The sequence below is a fragment of the Amblyomma mixtum genome, chromosome 7 (assembly GCF_055824585.1).
Source record: "Amblyomma mixtum isolate Tamu chromosome 7, ASM5582458v1, whole genome shotgun sequence".
NCBI classification, from domain to species: Eukaryota; Metazoa; Arthropoda; class Arachnida; order Ixodida; family Ixodidae; genus Amblyomma; species Amblyomma mixtum.
The window spans coordinates 83,123,623-83,143,412 of record NC_143018.1 but is presented as its reverse complement, the minus strand read 5'-3'; the positions used below and the strand labels follow the sequence as shown (position 1 = coordinate 83,143,412).

At 47.3% G+C, this 19,790-nt stretch overlaps 1 protein-coding gene across 1 annotated transcript in view; it reads left to right on the top strand.

Moving 5' to 3' along the window:
• The first annotated feature begins 511 nt into the window (after window positions 1-511).
• The window catches only part of LOC149336641 (uncharacterized), a 33,388-nt gene continuing 14,109 nt past the window's right edge, over window positions 512-19,790 (top strand). The window contains exons 1-4 of the mRNA XM_089553030.1: window positions 512-1,042; window positions 1,861-3,990; window positions 5,939-6,043; window positions 6,579-6,967. Coding sequence (XP_089409156.1) covers window positions 3,708-3,990; window positions 5,939-6,043; window positions 6,579-6,967 — 777 coding nt within the window. The 5' untranslated portion in view covers window positions 512-1,042; window positions 1,861-3,707. The remainder of the gene's footprint in view (window positions 1,043-1,860; window positions 3,991-5,938; window positions 6,044-6,578; window positions 6,968-19,790) is intronic.

The window sequence follows — 19,790 nt, the reverse complement described above, 5'->3', positions numbered from 1 at the left end:
TATAAACCACCGGGAAGTCAAGGGAAGGAACAACAAGAGCAGTAAAGGAAACTGCTCAGTGCACACTATTTCTGCGTAAACTTCCTTTAGAAAATACCTTTAGAAATGGGGGAGGAGGTTGACCAGGTAGCTGTACAATGAATGTGGCCGAACTTGCAAACCAAGAGAGGTGGAGCGGATATTTCAAAAACCTAAGTAAAATACATGGATGAATAAAGCGGCAAGAGATGCAGACATAAAAGAGAGACAGACAGTGGGGAGAGAGAGTGAAGCGGGAAGGTGCGCGCGAAAGATAAGAAAAAAAAAGACAGAAATAGAAAGAAGGGCAGTGGTGGGAGAGAGTGCACTTGCCGGGAGGTGTCAATCGGTGGGCCTGCAAAGCGGAGGAGGGGAGGGGAGAGGGCCCCCCGCTCCCCTCACTCTTGAGAGCAGTTCCAACAAACTTGTCTGCTTTGCTCCGGGCAAGTTCCCTTCCCGGCAGCACCCGCCTGTTCAGTGGCGAAGTGGGAGCGACGTCGGGCTGACGTAGTCCGACGCTGCGGCGGCGCCTCTGTTCGCGATGCGCGCGTGAACTGACCACGGAATACACGGCGGCGGTGTTAAGCTCGCTAGTTTGTTTTGTTGTTTTCTCCCTCGCACCTTCCTTCATTATTTTTCTTTTGTGCGTGTAAAGCATCGGCGGATGTGAGAACAGTCGAGTTTAAACGATCGACGAAGGAGTAAAAGAAGCAGAGCTTTTTGTGCTGGAAGCGTCAATGAACGACACTGTGAACTTTGACGATGTTAATGAGTTGCCTAGACAAAAGCGCGACGCTTCGTGAAGCTCGCTTCATTGATCTGACTTAGAAAAACACTGAGGTGGTGATGCGATAGCTTATGGTCGTGAATTCAGTTCCGTGGTTGAATCAGATAACCATGCTCATGTATCATTCACGTTGAGTGCAAGTAACGCCATCTGGAACGGGCCTACCTTCAGAAGCCGAGGTTTCGTGGACTTCCTTCAATAGCCGCCCGGTCTCTTGGTTCGGGAGCTCTACCTCCGGTAAGTCTCCACTTGTACATTTAACATTTAGACTCTGGTATAGCAACCAACATGTTTGATTTTTTCGAGACCACTTTGCAAGCGTACACTCGGCTATATAATTTTGGCTGCCTTTTTAATCTAACATTACTTTCCGTTCAAACGCTTCAACATCAGGTATATGGGATAAAACAATGCGTTAGCAGTCAATGTTAAATAATCTGGAATGTCATAAACAGCCTCAAGTGTTTACGAAACATCGTTAGTGCTAGAAGCAAATTTGCGCTCTGGGTGCAAAATACCTTAGCCAATGTGTGCAGCCCGAGTAAAATTACAGGGTGTGCTGGTTTCGTCAAGGCGGCGCTTAGAAATAGTATCACAAGACGAGCAAGTAGAAAGGAATGGAATGCTGCCTGCATGTCCTCGCATTCTGTGAAGGGAAAAAAAGTAATTGAAGTCCTTTAAAGAAACCGCATTTTAGCAAATTCTCGCTTATTCCTTCTCTCGATTGTTTCAAGCCGTAAAAAACGCTACATACTAAAATAGCAGGCTTCTTGGCAAGCGACACGTTTAGCGGAGAGCTATTATTGCTTCGTATATCTTGTGCGCAATTGTCCAAACGAAATAGCCATGACACTGGGACGATGACGCTGATTTGATCTCGTATGCGGGGCACATAAATGTTCACGTAGTTAGCATGTTTTGTTATATGATTGCTGTTCTCATTTTCCGCAGTCGTAGCATGAACAATGAGGAAGTAAACAAAAGTGTGATTTTCATTTGAAAACAATAATTTCAACTCAGCTATAAATATTTATATTCATTTCCTTTTTTTCCAGCTTCTGTGTCCTGGTTAAAGATATTGTGTGCAGTCAGCAAGAAGCACAGGAACGCGGCGACGTTTCTTTTTTGGGTGAAAGTAACTCTACGAAGAAGTGAAAGAACACCTTTATCTTCTGCACAACTGCTTGAATTTGAGCTGAGGAATACACCTGCCATCGGTGGACAAGACATCGCTTAGTGGTACATGTGCGGAAGCTATGCAAGGTGGAAAAAAGATGAAGACAGTGTTTGTTCCTATTATTATCAACCACCTGAGCGAGCATGATTCAGCAACAACACAAGTGGACCACCGATGTTGATTGCTCCTACCTACGAGTACGCAACGCCCAGGATCAGAAATTTATATATAGCGGTGCCACCCAATGAGCCTGCCAAAGCTTCTGTTACAGCACAGTGGAAAGGATGACACTCTGGACTTTATCTGGAGGTTGAAATGTGTGCGTCGGAGAGATCACAGCGGAAAAGTTTGAAGTACAAGAAGCAATGAATTTGGCGTGAGTCGCAATAGTCAGCTGAAAAAGCGTGCGGAAAAGTTTTTGCTTTTGAGTCCCACAGTTTATGTCATCCGATTACCTCCAAACTATGTCGGAAAAGGCTTGCTGTCGTAGCACCAGACACTACTGGCTCCAGGGCGCCAGTTTTTCTAAGTCTGGCAATTCCTTCAAAAGCCCCAGATAAAGAAACAGGGCTTCTGCTGAGAAACGAAGTTTTTATCACCCCGATAGTTTTGATATGTAATTGTAACTGTGCACAGTGCCAAGGAAACGTTAGGCTTGCACGAGTGGTCTGCGAAATCAGCCGTCTACATGTGCACCTCGTAGAAACCAATACATAGAGCTTATATGTGTTGTACTATGTCCAATGGAGCCACACAGATAATAACACATTTGACAGAACTACAAGCATAAATAGACAAGTAGTATTACAGGTGAAATACTGTAAGGTGGTTACGCGCCTCATCATTTCTTCAATCCATACAGTTTCTCTAATTCCTTCACAGAAATACTGATTTTACCAGGGAAAAGCAACGTCGCTTGTTTCACGGATACGCTGACGTACAATGTAAGTCTGTCACAGCTGTGAAACATCTCAGTGCCATCCCTTCCGGAAGCTCAGTTATTGCGAGACACAGGCGGTCTTCCATTAACCTCGCACTCAGCGCAACAGCCCCTTCCTTCGTCAGTAATTAGGAAACGGGGTCAGTAACATACAGTTGAGAATGCGGTTATCGGCTTTGAAGTTTAAGGCCTTGCAGACCGCGAGTAACTTAAAGCCTGCATTTCAAGTCTACGGTCATTAACGATTGCTCCTTCATGGGTCTTACCACGACAAGGAAGAAAATCTCGCATCTTGAAGTCACCAAGAAGACAGGATTACCTGAAAGCAGCCCTGGTTTTGCAACAACTCTCTATCTCTTGCATTCTTTCCCAGCTTTCACCACCACCGGAAGGCCAGCTACCCTAAATAGGCAAGGAGGTTAAGCACATAACGATTCACCTTTGACCATAGGGATAGCTGGGAAGACCGCATCCAATACGAAGGCTGTTGAAGACTCATCGTTGAGCGTTACCACCAGTGCAGCAACCAGCTATGAGATAAGAAATAGATTCACGAAGTATTGTCGTTCTCCACATTTAGTTCCGAGAAGGACGCCAGCCTCTGGCGGTGTCGGGAACACAAGGTTCGAGACTTCACGATTTGACTCCGGGACTTCCTGTTAGCAGTCAACAGTTCCGGGATAGAGAAAGGCCAGGCATTGAGTTGAAACGCATCCCAGAAGCACTTGTCAGCAGAGAACAGTTTCGGTACAGGAAGTTGAAACGCGACAGCGAGACCTATCTACATGGAAGCGAGCGCTGGTTTCCGCATCGGCTTTCCCTACGGCCTGCACGCGCCGGGCCTGTACGGCCCGTCGTCCTTCGGCAGTCCGCTGTCCGGGGACTCGGCCGCGGCCGCCGTGCTTCGAGCTGGCGGCGTCCGCGGCGGCGCCTCACCACCCGCCAGCGGAACCACGCGGGCCGAGGTGGCCGACCTGGGCGGCGACGAAGTGCGCAGCGACGACGACTCGCCGGGCCCCGTCGTCCACAGGATGGGGCTCCCCCCGACCAGTTCTCCCTGCTTCGGTGGTGAGCGCGAATTTAACATTACAGAGGTCTAGCATAGCCTTTTTCGCATACCGCTACCGCTACACTCCAACAACGCATTAGGAGATGGTTTATATTACTGTACCGCCTGAAATTCAGGAGCATTTTTTAAAGATGTCTCATTGAGTTTCTTTGAGAGGAGTAGGGACACCAAATTTTTGGTTTAGTTTTTTTTTTTTGTGTGTGCTAGCACTTATAGTGGCCACTCCACACATATGGGCGTTGTGTTTGTCAGTTTGCCTGTCTGTTTGTCTGAAGTCTACTTTGTGGCAGGCTACTCACCTGCCCACCGGGTTGTGGGCAACCTGATCAGGTGTGTGTGTGTATCAATATATAAACCTGGCAGGTTTCCCACTTGCCAGTGCCCACAGGATTGTATGCAAACTGCCCATCGCGGCATCTGGAAGTTCAATTAATGAGTGGTCGCGACAGACTGCTCGGAAAGTGCAACCTGGTTTTCACGAGCGCCATCGATGGTAGTCCCTGCCATTGCAGGGGAGTGGCATACCGTTTAATTAACCGCTGCACGAATGCCCCAGGAGTGGTATGACGACTCCCAGGGATCTATTAATATAAAGTAGAGAATAACCAAGTGCGAATGCGTGAGCAATAACTCATTATCGCTATCCGAACAACGTCCATCCTTGAACAATGGATCCGAACACCCGAACTGAAGTGAAACAGATATTCTAGCGCAAATAGTTCGCATCTGGCTTAAGCACACAAATCGCCCGTTTTTTCTTTGAAATGGTGGCCAGAAATTGGTGGTATTATATATGGACATGGAATTCGCCATGGCGACGGCAATGGCGTTTGCAGATTATAAAAACTGATGTGGATATTACTTATTCTGGGCTATTCGCCTTTCAATAATTGAGGATCCTTAATTATTGAGAGGCGTGTAACCCACCGTAGCCTAGCAGTAATAGTTAAAAAGTTTATTGACTAATAGTTAACGAGCCTGCTAGTTAGCTTGTTTGAGCTGTACTCTGATGCACTACAACGCTGACAATGCCATGCCGAGGACAGCGCTCTTTTAACTCAAAAACCCTATTTTTAAAGACTGTGGAAAGTCTTCGGTGGAAGACCCTGTATATATATTTTGTGGGTAGGTCGGGGGCAGCCTGGCAGGTTGCCCACGACCTACCCACAAGAACAAACAAACAAAAAACAAACAAACAAAGAAGCAACGGGTAGATGTGTTGAATGGCTCCTAAATGTTGAAAGTGCTATCGCGCTAGAAGCTCTCGCGAGTTTGTTGTTTCTTCTTTTACAAAAGGCTGAGACCTGGTCTTTACGCTTAGTATGCAGGCTCAAGGTCGGAGATAGGTTTGCATTCAGAGAAGAATAGCCGGGAGAAGTTCACCGCGACAATTGTGCTAGATTAAGGTCCATTTTGGACAAAGGGCGGAGCCTTCGTGGCCGTAGGACGCCGCGAAATTAGCTGCATGCTCCGAAGTTGTGTACCTCGGCTTTTATGGCGGGCTATCAACCTTTCTGACGTGGATCGATAAAATGCGAGTTCATGTCTGGGGTAACCTCAAAAGATTTGATGACACAAAGTACCAAAATACGAATTGGTAGGCTGAAGAAGTCGAGCTTGTAGGCATGGACCAATGGGTGCATATTTTTCTCGCAGGAGTAATTTTGAAAGCAAAGACTACAGGACCGCATGGATTAGAAGAGAAAATCGTGTTAGTGATACCTTGGCGGAAGGCAGGACTGTTAATAAACTGGATACGTAACCGATGATCCGTTAATGTAACAGCTTGGAATTTTGCTAGGAGAGCTTGTTCACGGATGGTATAGAAAAGATGGAACTGGAGTTAGGGAGATAGGCGCTTGTCCAGGGATTGAAATAATCAAGAATGACAGTGACGCTGACGTCGCTTTCAAGATGACGTAGCTCTGACGCCCTCTCTTCCCGCAGTGTCCGTGCACCCTTCTCCGTTGGCAGCGGAGCTGTCGCCCTCTCACGGCCATCACGCGCTGCAGAGGCAGATGCACTCGCACTCGCAACACCACTTGCACCAAGGTGAGTAGCTGCAAGCAAGTCCTCGTGTCAAACCATCATTCATGGCAGCTTCTATGGATACCTTTACCTTTGTTACTGATTTCTCCAATAAAGCTATTTACTATTGATTCGGCAGCTTCGAGGAAGTGATGTCGAAATCCTCAATAGGCCGCTTTAATTGGCCATTTTCTTTCGTCTCAGAAGCCCGAACGTCACAGTGCCTTCCTTTTCTCACCATCTAATGTAACCTAACCTAACCTAATCCAACCCAACAAAACCCAACCTAACCCAACCTAACCTAACCTAACCTAACCTAACCTAACCTAACCTAACCTAACCTAACCCAACCTAACCTAACCTAAATTAACCTAATCTAATCTAACCTAACCTAGGCCAACGCAATCTGAGTTGAAACTTCTGCGCCGTTGCCCCTAAATGCGTGTCCAGGCTCCGTGTCCTCCGTTGGAGTCCGACAGTCGGCGCGCATTTCCGTTCTTCATAATCTGCCCTCAGCCCACCTTCCTAAAGCCAGCGTCTCCGTCCGTGTTGTGTCCAGGCTCCGTCGTCTCCGTCGGAGCACGACCCTCCCTCGCAGCCGTCACAGCGGCCGTATCGGCCGCGCCTCCACCGCCGGCGCCCCTGGGCACGCTGCCTGGCCACCACCAGCCCTCGCACCAGCGGCACCAGCGGCCCCCGCCTCCTTCCCCGCCCGAGCAGCAGCAGCACCAGCAGCAGCCCGCGGCGACGGTAGGGGGCGCCCGCAAGCACCGGCACGCCAAGACCATGCGGCTGAGCATCAACGCGCGCGAGCGAAGGCGCATGCACGACTTGAACGACGCGCTGGACGAGCTGCGCTCCGTCATCCCGTACGCGCACAGCCCGTCCGTGCGCAAGCTCTCCAAGATCGCCACGCTCCTGCTCGCCAAGAACTACATACTCATGCAGGTGAGCACCCGTATGCTCTACTTGCACTCCCCGCTGCACCCCTTTCCGTTTCGCGACACATGTGCTATGCTGCCACAACTAGAGTTCGTGGACATGTTCCTGCAGCATTCCTGTATGGACTGTTCCTGTATGAACTGTGGTGTGCATTCCTGTGCAGGTTCCTGAAGTGTGGAAAATGCAATGAATTTAGACGTATAATTTCTGTAGTGTGGCAAATGTAATGGATTTAGACGTATAATTGGCATGCCCACTCAAGTTCGCTGAGCACTCACCTAGGAAAGCAGTTTGCAATCAGTGCGTACTAGAGAACTCAAAAGTAGGTTTTGTCAGTCAGTGCGCAAGTGTTACGATTTACAATGTGGCGCGTTTCCTTTGATGCGTCACTGCGTATTCGCTACCGCTTACCGACAGACCTCCAGAGGTACGCTTTATCCCACGAGTGTTTTGCAGCAGAACCGACGGCTTCCAACAGGCGTGTACCACTTACGCGTTCGCGAGCCTACCACACCCCTCTGAAATCCATCGGCTCGCGATCGTAGCTCCCGCTATACTGCAAGAACTTGTGAGCGGTAGTATGTATGTTGGGCGCGGAGTAGTTTAGGCTTGCAAGTGCAGATTACCCGAGGAGCTTCCGCATCGTAGCACGCTAAGAGTGTGCGTGATTAGAAAGACGATTCTGGAGCACAGAAGAAACAAATATTCAGCACTGAGAACGCAGGTTGAGCATCTCATCCGTTTTTAGGGTGGTCACGTAATCCCAGTGTTGAGTGAGTGTTCGCATTTCGCTTCAGAATCTTCTTCCTAACTCGCATTGCTTGAAATTTTCTTCGGGCGTTGCAAGTGCTGCTCTCTGTTAACCAGTTCTGAACCATCCTCTCCTTATTTTAGAGCATACACACGCAAATGACGGTCACACTAGGGCAGCCCTTATAAGTGTAGACAACCTACAAGTGCCAAACTTACGCTACAATTATTCCTCTGGGCGCTTAAAAACTTCTGCTGCCAGCCGCTTGCATTCTGAACGATTACAGCCGCGCGTTTAGCTCATAGCCTTCCTTGCCTAGATGTCCTCGACGTAGCCCAGTTGGCTGACGCTCACGACGGGTGGCTTCGACAGAACGTGAAAGCTCATGGCTATAAGAGCAGGCAGGGTAGAATGGAAGAGCATTGAGGATGCGCCAAAAGAATATTTGCGCCTCTTGCTATAGGCTGCGCGTTACGACGCTGCGATCGAGAGGAAAACTTCATTGCTGGTTAATTGCCTCTAACTCGCTGAAGACAAGGCGTGCGAGGGGAGCTCCAAGTTTCGTTCAGCGCACGCGCAATGTTGCTAGGAAGCGAGAAATTTGACCTTGACTTCCCTGTTTGGAAGAGCGCGGTGTTATCTTATTGTAGTTTCTGTAGCAAGGGCTGCGTAGGACTAGCTGAATAAAACTTCTTGCTCGTATACCTTTGGCTCATACTGACACAAAAAGGAGAACGCATAGCAGGAGAACAGCAGGGTGCTAACTTTGAACAGTAATTTAACGAAAGAAAACCCTCAATATATGAGCATGCCATTCCGTGCATGTATGCCATGTCATGGGTGAAGCTTTATCACAGCGTTTGATAGCACTTGTCACGGCACAAAAACGAAAGTGCTTTCCTCGAACATTGTAGAAGAAGGGGACACTGACAAGCTGATGAACACTACGCTCAAGAGACTCGGCAGTGCACTTATTAATTCTGATCACTTTATGTCCAAGCGTAAACAGCTATAACGAAGAGCTTTAACTCAGCAGGAGAACTGTACGTCCTTCTCGCAACTATGGTTCCCGATAATCACAGGTCTATCTACATTACAATCCTTGCAACACAGGCGGGCATATTTATGTTTTCATCAACATTTTGGCACATTTTAACCATTGCATCCTATATACATCTTTCGTTCGTCCTTACTATTATATCTATTTATGAGTTCAGCAGCGCCAAAAAGAAAAAGAAAACGAAGGCAGCAACTGGTGGGGGACATGCCGAATGGCTGCCAACTGGGGCTATGCAGTTGGTATAATCAACATACGTCATTCTCTTCTTTCGCGAAGTTCCTTGTCTTTCTTTGATGCTCATAGGGTGCGTAATTGGGAATAACCCAACCTGTTTCGCGTCTTTTTCAGTTCGGTTTATGTAAATAGCTTTTTACACAATATGACCATCGATTCGCACCTCAAGTGCGATGGCCACGCTTTTCATCGCTTTTTGGTTGCGCTTCGTGTTGTCCTACTCCCGAGGCATGAGTTTCCTATTCAGCTGATTGGCGGTTGCGAACAGACCTATTCTTGCTGGTCACAAAGTTAATACCTGGACTCCTTAAAAGCTTCGACAGTAAATATCTCTCCTTCCAGCTGCGATTCTTATTCAAGAGCATTGCTCATTGATGGAGTTAGGTCAGGGTCTGCAAAGCAAAGACAAACAGGCTCGAAAGAATAAACGAAGCGCACGAGACTACCAGCTCAGCTGTGATGCACGCTGACCTCTGCGAAACAAAGCGCGATTCCCCCGTTCTCACAGATTGGCGAGATCTAACCGACGCTTGATCGGATGCTTTCCAAATGTTTCTCAAGCCTACCCAGCAAACTTGCTACTATGGCCACTGAGCGTAGTTCAGGCACGCCCAGTGCCAAAGCTAGCGAAAGGCACGTGCTTTCGGCTTCCCTTTATTAGGGCGGCGAACTGTACCCATTATGCCAATTTCGCCACCTTAATGATGCGGTGCGAAGACGCGTCCCTCTTCAGGCGGCCTTTGTAGCTGTCCCATGGCGTCCTGCCAAAATTTCATGGCAGTTAACCACTAGATATTACTGAAGAAGCATAGCGCTTATGAATTCGGAGAAAATCATGAACTTACTTAGAAGCTATATCAACGATCGTAAACAGCATGCAGTTTATAAAACTTATGTCAACGTCGCAGACCGTGCCATCTGGCTTGCCACAGTGATCAGCTCTCGGGCGCATACTCTCTTCACTCTACATAAATGGCGTTCCTGCGATCCTTAAGAATTGTCAACCACTAATGTATGCTGACGACACCGGCCTTAATACGTATTCATTAGGAGTAATTTCGTTGAAATACAAGATAAACAAAATTGGTGGCACGTTTAGACAGTTTTTTTGCAGGTGTACACCACCGTCACGTACCTGAAAACGTGATTGAGGTGTCCACGCACCCAGGATGCAAATTATGCGCATCTTCAACTTTTTCATCGCCAATGCGAATTTATCCAATGTACGCCGGCGGCCTATGCTCCAGTGCCGGGTTTTTGCAGAAATTTTGTCAACGCCAACGAGTACTGCTCTATAAAGCAATACTGTAGCTATAGTGCCGTGTTTCTGAAACAACGTTATCCCCGCCAACGCATGCAGCGCACATATCTCTGACGCTGCAGGCCACATAACTCGAACCGCGAATATTAGTTTGATTGTAGTGTTAGTTGCCGAAGCAGACGACGTGTAATGCACAGCGCGCACCCTTAGGAAAAAGGAACTAACAGGGGGCGAGAGGTTAGTCTTTTTGGGGACTAACTGATCTTCCACTGGCATTCGTCCTCTTCGCGACTAACTGCAAAGGGTCTACAGTTATTGGTCCCCTCAGAAAGCGGTTCAACAGTTAGTCCCCGGGAGCAGACGTTTAATGAAAAAATGCAAACGACGCGCGACAGTGTAATTTAGAGCGGGATAGTTTCGAACAGTGCTTGACACATATAACAACGATAAAGAAACAAAACTAAACACATTAAAACACCAGGATGCGAACCGACAACCTTTGGATTAGCAGCATAGCGCGGAGATGACTAAGCCACCACAGTAGACGGTACGAGACATTTTCTTTCTTTACCGCTCGCATTGTTGTCAAACGTATTGCTGTTTAGCGCGCAGTATGGTGATTTTGCTGTCATATGCTTTTGCAACAAGCTGCGTTAAGCTTAAATGCGCACGCACAGCGGTCTAAATTGCATTTTGGCCAAAAAAGAAGTGCTGAACTGTGCGTACATTACGACCGGTACTTCACAACCACAACAGTTTTTTTCTTCTCGTTTCTTTTTTTTTGCGTAGAACGTGGACTTATTTCTGGCAATTGGCAGCTGCACATTAGAGCCTGTTGAAAACAAATATAGAATGCCATGGTTCAATTCGTTTTTGTTACTGGCGGACAGTGGTGGCAAGGAACTGACTGCTTGCCACGCACCGTTTCGCTAAATGTCGCCAATACTTACACAGCATCCCATATGCTAATAAAAAATGACAACGACATGAAACTACGTGTACTTGCTCAACCCTAACCTTTACAACCACATTCGACACGTATTGAAGCTCGCTGTATTTGTTTATGCGGTTGCACAGCTGCTAGCCATTTCGGTTGCACGAAGCCTTTTTCTCACGCAAAAGAGTCTATCCGGTTCGTCACGGGCAGCGGCGGTGCTCTCACTGGCCTCAGGCGACGTCCTGCGCTTAAAAAATCGAGTACTATTGCAGTCGAGGTCTTCTAGCGCGATTTTCGCGTGCTCCTATGCTGCGACCCCCCCCCCCCCCCCCCCCCCCCCCCGTTAGTCTCTTTCTCGGCAATTAGTCCATTGAGTGGCGCATGGCGCGCATTTGTGGCAAGAAGAGTGCCGTGCAAATTTAGAGACTAACGGGGCACTTTGAGGACTAAAGTTGTCTTTACTCCCCCCTGGGCCGTTTTTTTTTTCGTAGAGTGCGAGAATGCGTTGCAGTTTAACACGATACGTGTTCGGCTGCGGCTAAAGCGCAGCGTTCTCGCACAGTGTCCTAACGAAGCTGAACTGTTCGAGCCGCCGCGGGGTCAAATCCCACTCGCGGATGAAGATCTAGCTCGGGGTTTGCCCATCGAAATAATGCTTTCGCACTAATATCCACAGTGTTAGACAATGCTTTTGAATGGTTCACGTCCAATCAACTTAGCGTTAATTTTGTTAAGACTAAGTATATACTTTTTCATTCCCCCCCCCCCCCTCTCCAAAAAAAAATTTGAATACTAAGCAACTGGACTTATCATTATGCGGCACAATACAAACATTTAGGCAATACATTTCAGTCAGACATGCACTGGAGAACACAAATAAAACACCTTTGTTCGAAGATATCATACGGATGCAATGTCCTACTCAAGGCTTGTGAATGTTTCGAATATTCTATTCTACTCTTACTCTTCGTTTATACAGAGTCGCCTGTCTTACTGTATTCAGTCTTGGGGTAACACTTTTATGACTTATCTGAAACCAGTAATGTGACCACAAAAACACGCATTATTAATCACTACCTTTTCTGCGAGCACTCAATCCAGTGTACACCTATTTAATTCTCTCCATGTGCTGCCATTGAATGCAATATATTATTTAAGTTTGTTCAGATTATTAAAAAAAATCAGGATGACGAATGATACAGTTCCCATTACTTCATCTAAAATCCCGTCTGAAAATACAAGAGCTGCAACAAACCAGAATTTTAATCAACCTCCTTTTTGCAGTCAGCACGGGAAAAGGGGGGAAAAAGCTGGTGGAATTTAACAGAGCTATTTTGAATTCTTTGCTAGCTCCTATAAAGCAAACATTTAACTTCAGGTGAGCTAGAATAAAGTAATTTTTTAAAACTACTACGATATAAAAAAGAAAATTTCAGCTGTATATTCACTGCGTTGTTTATGTCTGTCATGAATCAGTTATTTATTAATTGCTTTTTTTTTCAATTTTTCGCCTGCTGCGTTTGCTTTTGTACCTTATGTTAACCATGGACACGGAACTAGCCGACGGCAATGGGTCCAGCTACTATTTTGTTCTTTGCAAGATATGGCATGAGTAAACAATGAATGAATGAATCGATGAATCAATGAATATAATAGAGTTACTAGCTTTCAAACACACGTAGGCCCCTTGTGATATGCAGGTCTTCGAAGTTTACTAAAATGGCACTTGCTCATGCATAAGTCATCGTTCAACATCAACTTTATGCGTATAAAGTGCGTATAATTTCGTACACAGCGAAGCACAGGGATTAAAACAGATTTCTATAAAAGACACCTCACACGAGACAACTTTTATCCTCTACATAATCCACAATATTCTCACCAGATGACCAGACAGAGACCCCTTTAAAAGTCGCAGCGTTTTACCCTTCTGTAACACGCAGTGTATTTCTTCGTGATGCGTTCTCTATTGTGTTCGAGCGCGTGTTCGCAGCCTTTCTCTCACATGATCTTGTCCGCACTCGGACATCCTTATAGCTTCCGCTTTGGTTCTCTTCGTGTGTGTCTCAGCGGAGAACCCGTCGCAGGTAGCGTCGTCGCTGTTATGTGCGGGAAAGCCGGATTGGTCAGCAAGCTCGTGACGTCACACATGTAGCTGTCGAATAAAATGTGGTTGAAACATTAGATTGAAACCTTTTTAGGACGTAAGTATATAGCGTAAATGAATTTCGGTGAAAAGAAAATCGGGCTAATTAGTCGGGAATCTAAACCCGCACCCTTTTGTCTCGAGTTAGACACGCTACCCTATAGGCCACGCAGGCAGGTACGCACTGCTTCGTTAAAGCGAGCCTTTACGTGTATACTGTGTGGACTTTAACATAATATGGAAATAGTGTCCATGTGTGCGTGGGCAAGAGGAGCCGCTGAAGGGACCTTTTAGAGAGTTTTAGAATAGTGTCGGGGCGCATCGGGCGACCCTATCCGCATGTGCTAAGCGGTAGGGGAACGTCTCCTGTACCTTTCCATCGGGCGAGAATGCTGTCGAAACGCTTCCTCTCTGGACTGCCGTAAACCTTCCGCCGCCGCTCCCACCGTGCTAGCGAGAAGTGCCCACTGCAGTCCAGCGAAAAATAGAAAGGTTTAGTATAGGGTCACCATATCGCTTTGGGTCATAGGGGAATAGCGGGATGCTACTGCGCATGCGCAGAACGCTATCGGCCCTGGGGTGTTCAGGTGAGCGGGCGACGCTAACGCTCAATCGGCGCTTTACGTTCGGTCAACATGGCGGCGCCCATCGAAGCGGGCCCTCTCGCTTCATCACCGATTCGTCGTTGCCGCTACTCTGTGGCTCACGCTCACGGCAAACTAAAGGCGCACGAGGCTTTCGCTTTGGCTGAAGTTGCCTCAACAACGAACGATAAAACACGCCAAATTTTCAGATTGCTTCCATGTTTACAGAGCTGCTAGGCTTAGCGAGTACGCGTCGACTGACGTCAGAAAGCGCGGGAGGTTCGAACTACTGATCTCCACAAACAGGTTTGCAATTTTGGTCTTCCTGTGTGGATAGACTTGGCTCGGATTGAACATGTCCGCATTATAAAAAAATATTTGCGTCATTTTTCGCATTTCCTAAGTGGAAATTGGTAACTGCAACAGTTTGCATGTCGTTTTGTTTACACTGAAAAAATACAGCATATATATTAACTTATTTGTTCTCAAAGCTTCTCTTTCCCGCCGTTATGGCGCTGCCTTCAAGAAACGCAAAGTGACCATCCACGACCCTATTCTATAGACAGAAAACGTGAACCCGTTCCCCTAACGCTAAGCGCATGTGGATAGGGTCGCCCTACTCGCCACGACGCTATTCAAAACTCTCTAATATGGCAGCGCCCAGGGAGCGCTTATTGGAAATGTTAGGGTCGCGGATGGTCGCTTTGCGTTGCTTGAAGGCAGCGCTATGACGGCGGGAAAGAGAAGTTTTCATAAGAAATAGGTTAACATGTATGCTGTATTTTTTCGTTGTGTAAACAAAACGACACGTAAACTGTTGTAGCTACCAATTAATACTTAGGAAATGGGAAATATGATGCAAATAATTTTTTATAATGCGGACATGTTCAATTCGAGCCAAGACTATCCACACAGGAAGATAGCATTACTAACAGCCGCCGATTGCGTCCGTCAGCGTGCCTTGCTTTGTTTTTGTGCATAAGTTCTGCGCTCGCATTGGCGCGAGCTGTACAAGAAATGCTTTTCACATTTTTTTATTGTTTGCCACGCGCAGTGCCATCTCGGGCGGAACCCGCATTGGTAACTCTCGCAAATGTAATTATTTTCATATTTGTTTACGTCCGCGTGAGTAAAATATACTCCGTAAATAAGAAAAATGTGTTAGAGGGATGCCAATTCTTTGTGACCCCTTTTTGGTACCAGAAATGGAAACTTGATTGTGGAGGTGGAAGCTGGGCCTCTCGCTTCATCCCCGATTCGTCGTTGTCGCTACGCTGTGCGCCACGTTCACGGCAAACTAAAGGCACATGAAGCATTCGCTTTGGCTGAAGTTGCCTGAACCACAAAATTTTAACGATAAAGCACGCGAAATTTTCGGATTGCTTCCGTGTTCACTGAGCTGCTAGGCTTAGCGAGTGCGCATCGACTGACGTCAGAAAGCGCGGGAGCTTCGTACTACTTGCCAAAATTGGTTTAAACTGGTAGGTTGGTTTTTGAGGAAAGGAACTGGAGCAGTATCTGTCTCACATATCTCGGCGGACCCCTGAACCACGTCGTGCATATATCCATCTGTTTCGCGGCGGCAACGCCGCGAAACGCAGGAATGGGCACCAGAGAGCTGAGCTCTAAAAAATTGAAAATTGGGATTCTCAAATGGCGCACTGATTTTCTCACATATCGGTGGACACCCGGACCGTGCGCTAAGGGAAGGGAGGAAGGAGAGAGTGAAAGAATAAAGAAACAAAGAGGTGCCGTAGTGGGCCAGCTGGGGACCTTTAACGCGCACTGACATCGTACAGCACACGGGCGTCTCTTGCGTTTCGCCTCTATCGAAACGAGGCCGCCGCGGCCTTGTTCGATGGAGGCGAAACGCAAGAGGCGTCCGTGTGCTGTGCGATGTCAATGCACCTTAAAGATTCCCAGGTGGTCGAAATTATACCGGAGACCTCGCTTCGGCGAGCGCGGCTTCGGCCGCTTATCTGTTTTTTGAGCAGCGTCCGCTCCGGCGGACGCAGTTGTTGCTGCGACGCGCGTCTTTGCTTTCCTTTTTCTCTTTCCTCTGATCTTTTAGCTCTCCTCTATCTGCACGTGGCAGCGGTGGTGGCTTGGCTCGAGCCAGTAGGCAGGCCCGTGCAATTTCCTTTTCATCCTTCTCTCAGTCACAACACAACATACCACTTATGTGGGAGAACATCCCTTTCCTCTCACTCGTAACGCCTCGCATGGCTGACAACCTCGCGAAATATTTGCATAGACCTCGTCTTTGGGAACCAGGCATTAGTGCTGAAAGTCGTGCATATATCCATCTGTTTCTCTGACCACAAAACATCCTTCATGACAACCAAGAACTTTGAGTGGAGTGTTTTCTGAAGAAGGAATATGTGTGAAAAACTAAGTTGTCCGTAATTGGGCATACGTTTCTTGCTCGAATTTTTAGCCTGTCTATCGAAAAGCTGAACCAGATGATGATCTGCGCTCAAATGTCGCATTAGGAAGTAACGTAATCGTCGGCATTTTTTTTGTTACTCTAGCGCCAATTATTCGTTCAATTGTGCTCACAGCGGGCGGAGACACGATAACGGCGTAAGCAGAGGTTTCTTAATTTAGCCGGGACTGAGGTGAACCACACTTTCTTCCTGACATGCCCTAGCCACAACGAACCAGACAGGAATATAGAGTTCTGAGAGGCTTTAATGGCCAGCCAGAAAGAAGAAGAACAAAAAGAAGTCATCCGTCTGGCCCTGGACACCGCTGAATCCCAAGGGATCCCAGCCTGCTGAAAGGGGAGGAAGATGACGGCGGGCAAGACTCGTCTTTTTCGCCCTCTGATTCCTTGACGAGTGCAAATAAAGTTATTTCATCATCATTCATCATCCCTGTGGACTAACTATGAGGGACACAATTGCGACCCACTCGGCTTCATACCAACCCCCCTGCGCCGTGGTTTGTTGCAATGTATAGACAGCGATAGTTGCCAGTAAAAAACCTTTGCGCATCGGTTTCGTGTCGTCGCCCAATACGGCGACCAAGTGATGAACGTCAGCATTAAGAGAAACTGAAAGTTCATCCACCAGTAATACCTGTTCCGCCTCTGAGTGTTCAGTGATGTCCTGTAGGCCTGGCTACAATTTTAATTGGAGACTTCACTCTATATTTTCCGCATTTCACCTTTTCTGAGCACTGCTTGCGACCTGTTACCACTGCGCTGCGTTTGCGTGTTTGCAGCGTTCCCCGTTTCTGAGCTCTGCATTTCTGCCTTTAATGCGTTGTTGTGTAGTCCCGGTGATTATGCCGCACTAGCTCTGAGTTCACTCCCTAAGCGCCCGTCATTCTTTCGCCGAGTGCGCGGCGTTCCTGTTCGACTCAGACTCTGTCGTCGCTTCGGCGCGACGCATGTTGTTCACCTATTTTAAGGCGAAAGCCTATAATAACTCATACTTTCGGGACCAAGACGTGTTAGCAAATGTGTCCGCGTTTCGGATGCATCCTTTATATGGACATATGCCAATCAATAGCCAATAGATACTTAATCGGGTGCAGTCGAAAGACATCGGAACATCATATAAATAAATTTCATGATTATATCATTGTACTTAATGAATAAATGACTAATTAGCAATTAGTAGTAATTAAGAAGTGGCATGTGGGACTGTGCACTGCGCCTGTACCTTAACTAACGGTAATTAATCAGTGTACTAGTTAGGGTCACGTTAACTCTCACTAACCATGCATTAACCAGTATCATGAAATGTGCAGTTCATGCTTAACTATCATTAACCATCACTAATAGACATTTCATAGACATTGTGTCGAAGATTCTAGAGAGTTCCATCACTTGACAGGAGGGTGACAGGGCATGACGGCTGGCATTAGAACAATGGTATAAAGCATTTAGCCTAATTAACCTAATTAATATTTCTAGTCAGGCCACATAAATAAACAAAACCGAGTCGGAAATTGGTCGAGTTGGGGAATCGAACCAGCATCTCCGGAGTGCGAGACCCTAACCACTCCGCCATGCCAGCTCGATGGTTTGAACTGAACAAAGCCGCGTCTAGGTAATACGCCATCTTCGTTCACATCCATCTTCCTTCCTTCCCTTACGGGGAGGTTCAGATGTCCACCGAGATATGCGAGATAGATACTTTTCCTTTGCTCAAAAACCACTTAACCGTCGAGCCAGGCTTAGAGTCGAAAAGGCGATGGCGTTCTGTGGACTCCCTGGCAGCGTTACAAGACACTGTCCCGTTCCACTCTTACAAGCCAAGCTTGACATCTTAACCTCACATCAGTGACACAAGCAGCAACACTGCGCTTAAGGCTTTCGCCTCACCGCACTTTAGGTCAACAAAGTGCGCCCTTAATTTTTTTCATTAAGCTCTCTTTTATCTGTACGAGGTAGTGATTTTGGTCTAACAGTGCCAGTTGACAGGCGTGATCACTTTCGACTTCGTGTTGCCACACTTATATATACAAAAAGTATTTTAGAGCTTCAGTTGACGTCTTGCTGTGTACTCAATCAAGAGGAAGCCAACATAAACCCAATGCATGTTGAGTCCACTTAACTGCTGCTAAACGAAATTTCAGCTTGCCGCACCGTACGCTGCTTATTTACAGGAAATTTAATTTTATGTCCACCTGGGATTTCGCAGAGCGTACAAACAGTAAATAAGCCCACATGAGTATTAGCTATAAACTATGGCGGCACTATGGCAGCTTAAAGTGCGCTAGGCGAAAGCCTCGGTTTGACGCTGTTCACGCCTTCGTTCAGCCTTCCTGTCTTTGCTACCCGGCGACGCGGCAGCGGCCACACAGAGAAGGCTTCTCTACGACCTGAGTGACTCAAGCAGCCAGGGCGCTGCGGTGCACTCGGCGCCAAGTGGTGACTCCTCGTCCGACGACGGGTTCGTACTGGTCGTTAGCAAGAAAGCAAAGCACAAACTGCGCAGACCAGCCGAGTCGTCCTCATCAAGACCGTCAGCGGTCAATTCACGGCGCGCAATGCCCCGGCACTTGCCGTCTTGTTTGTGCCACAGCAACTAACTGAAAAATTCAGGGGGCACTTTGACTGTCTAAAGGGCGTAGAGGCGAAAGCGTTTGCCGCACCACTTTCGCTGCTTCTGTGGCACTGGTGGTGTCACATATAATTGATTACGAATTATTAAGGGATGACAAATCACCAATTAATGGTGAATTACTGATTAATGTCTGAATACTAATTAACTGCTAATTAATGACGCGTAAGCTTCGCCTTTAGGAGTGGAACGCGACAGCGTGTTGTAGCGCTGCCAGGGAGTCCACGGAACTCCACCACCCGTTCGGCGCGGTGCCTTGCCATTTGAACGCAACGCTTTATGAGGAAAGGAAATGGTGCAGTAATTCTCTGTCATCTCGGTGGACACCTGAACCGCTCCGTACAGGAAGGGAGGAAGTGGGAGTGAAAGAAGACAAAGAGGGCCGCAATGAAGAAAATGAATATTGTATTTGAGGAAAGGAAATTACGCAGTAACTGTCTCACATATCTCGGTGAACACCCGTCAAAATTCAGGGGATCACTTTTTTGACCTTAAGTGTGGTCACTGATGTGTGGTGAAGATGTTAAGCTTCGCCTCTAAGAGTGGAACGCGACAGCATGTTGCAACGCTGCCAGGGAGTCCATAGAAAGCCATTGCCCCTTCGGTTCTACACCTCGCTCGTCGGTAAATTGGTTTTTGAGGAAAGGAAATTATCTGTCTCTCATATCTCGGTGGACACCTAAACCTCGCCGGAAGGGAAGAGAGGAGGATGGGAGTGAGCGAAGACACCGTATTCACTAGACGCGCCTTTGTTCATTCCAAACCATCGAGCTGGCATGGC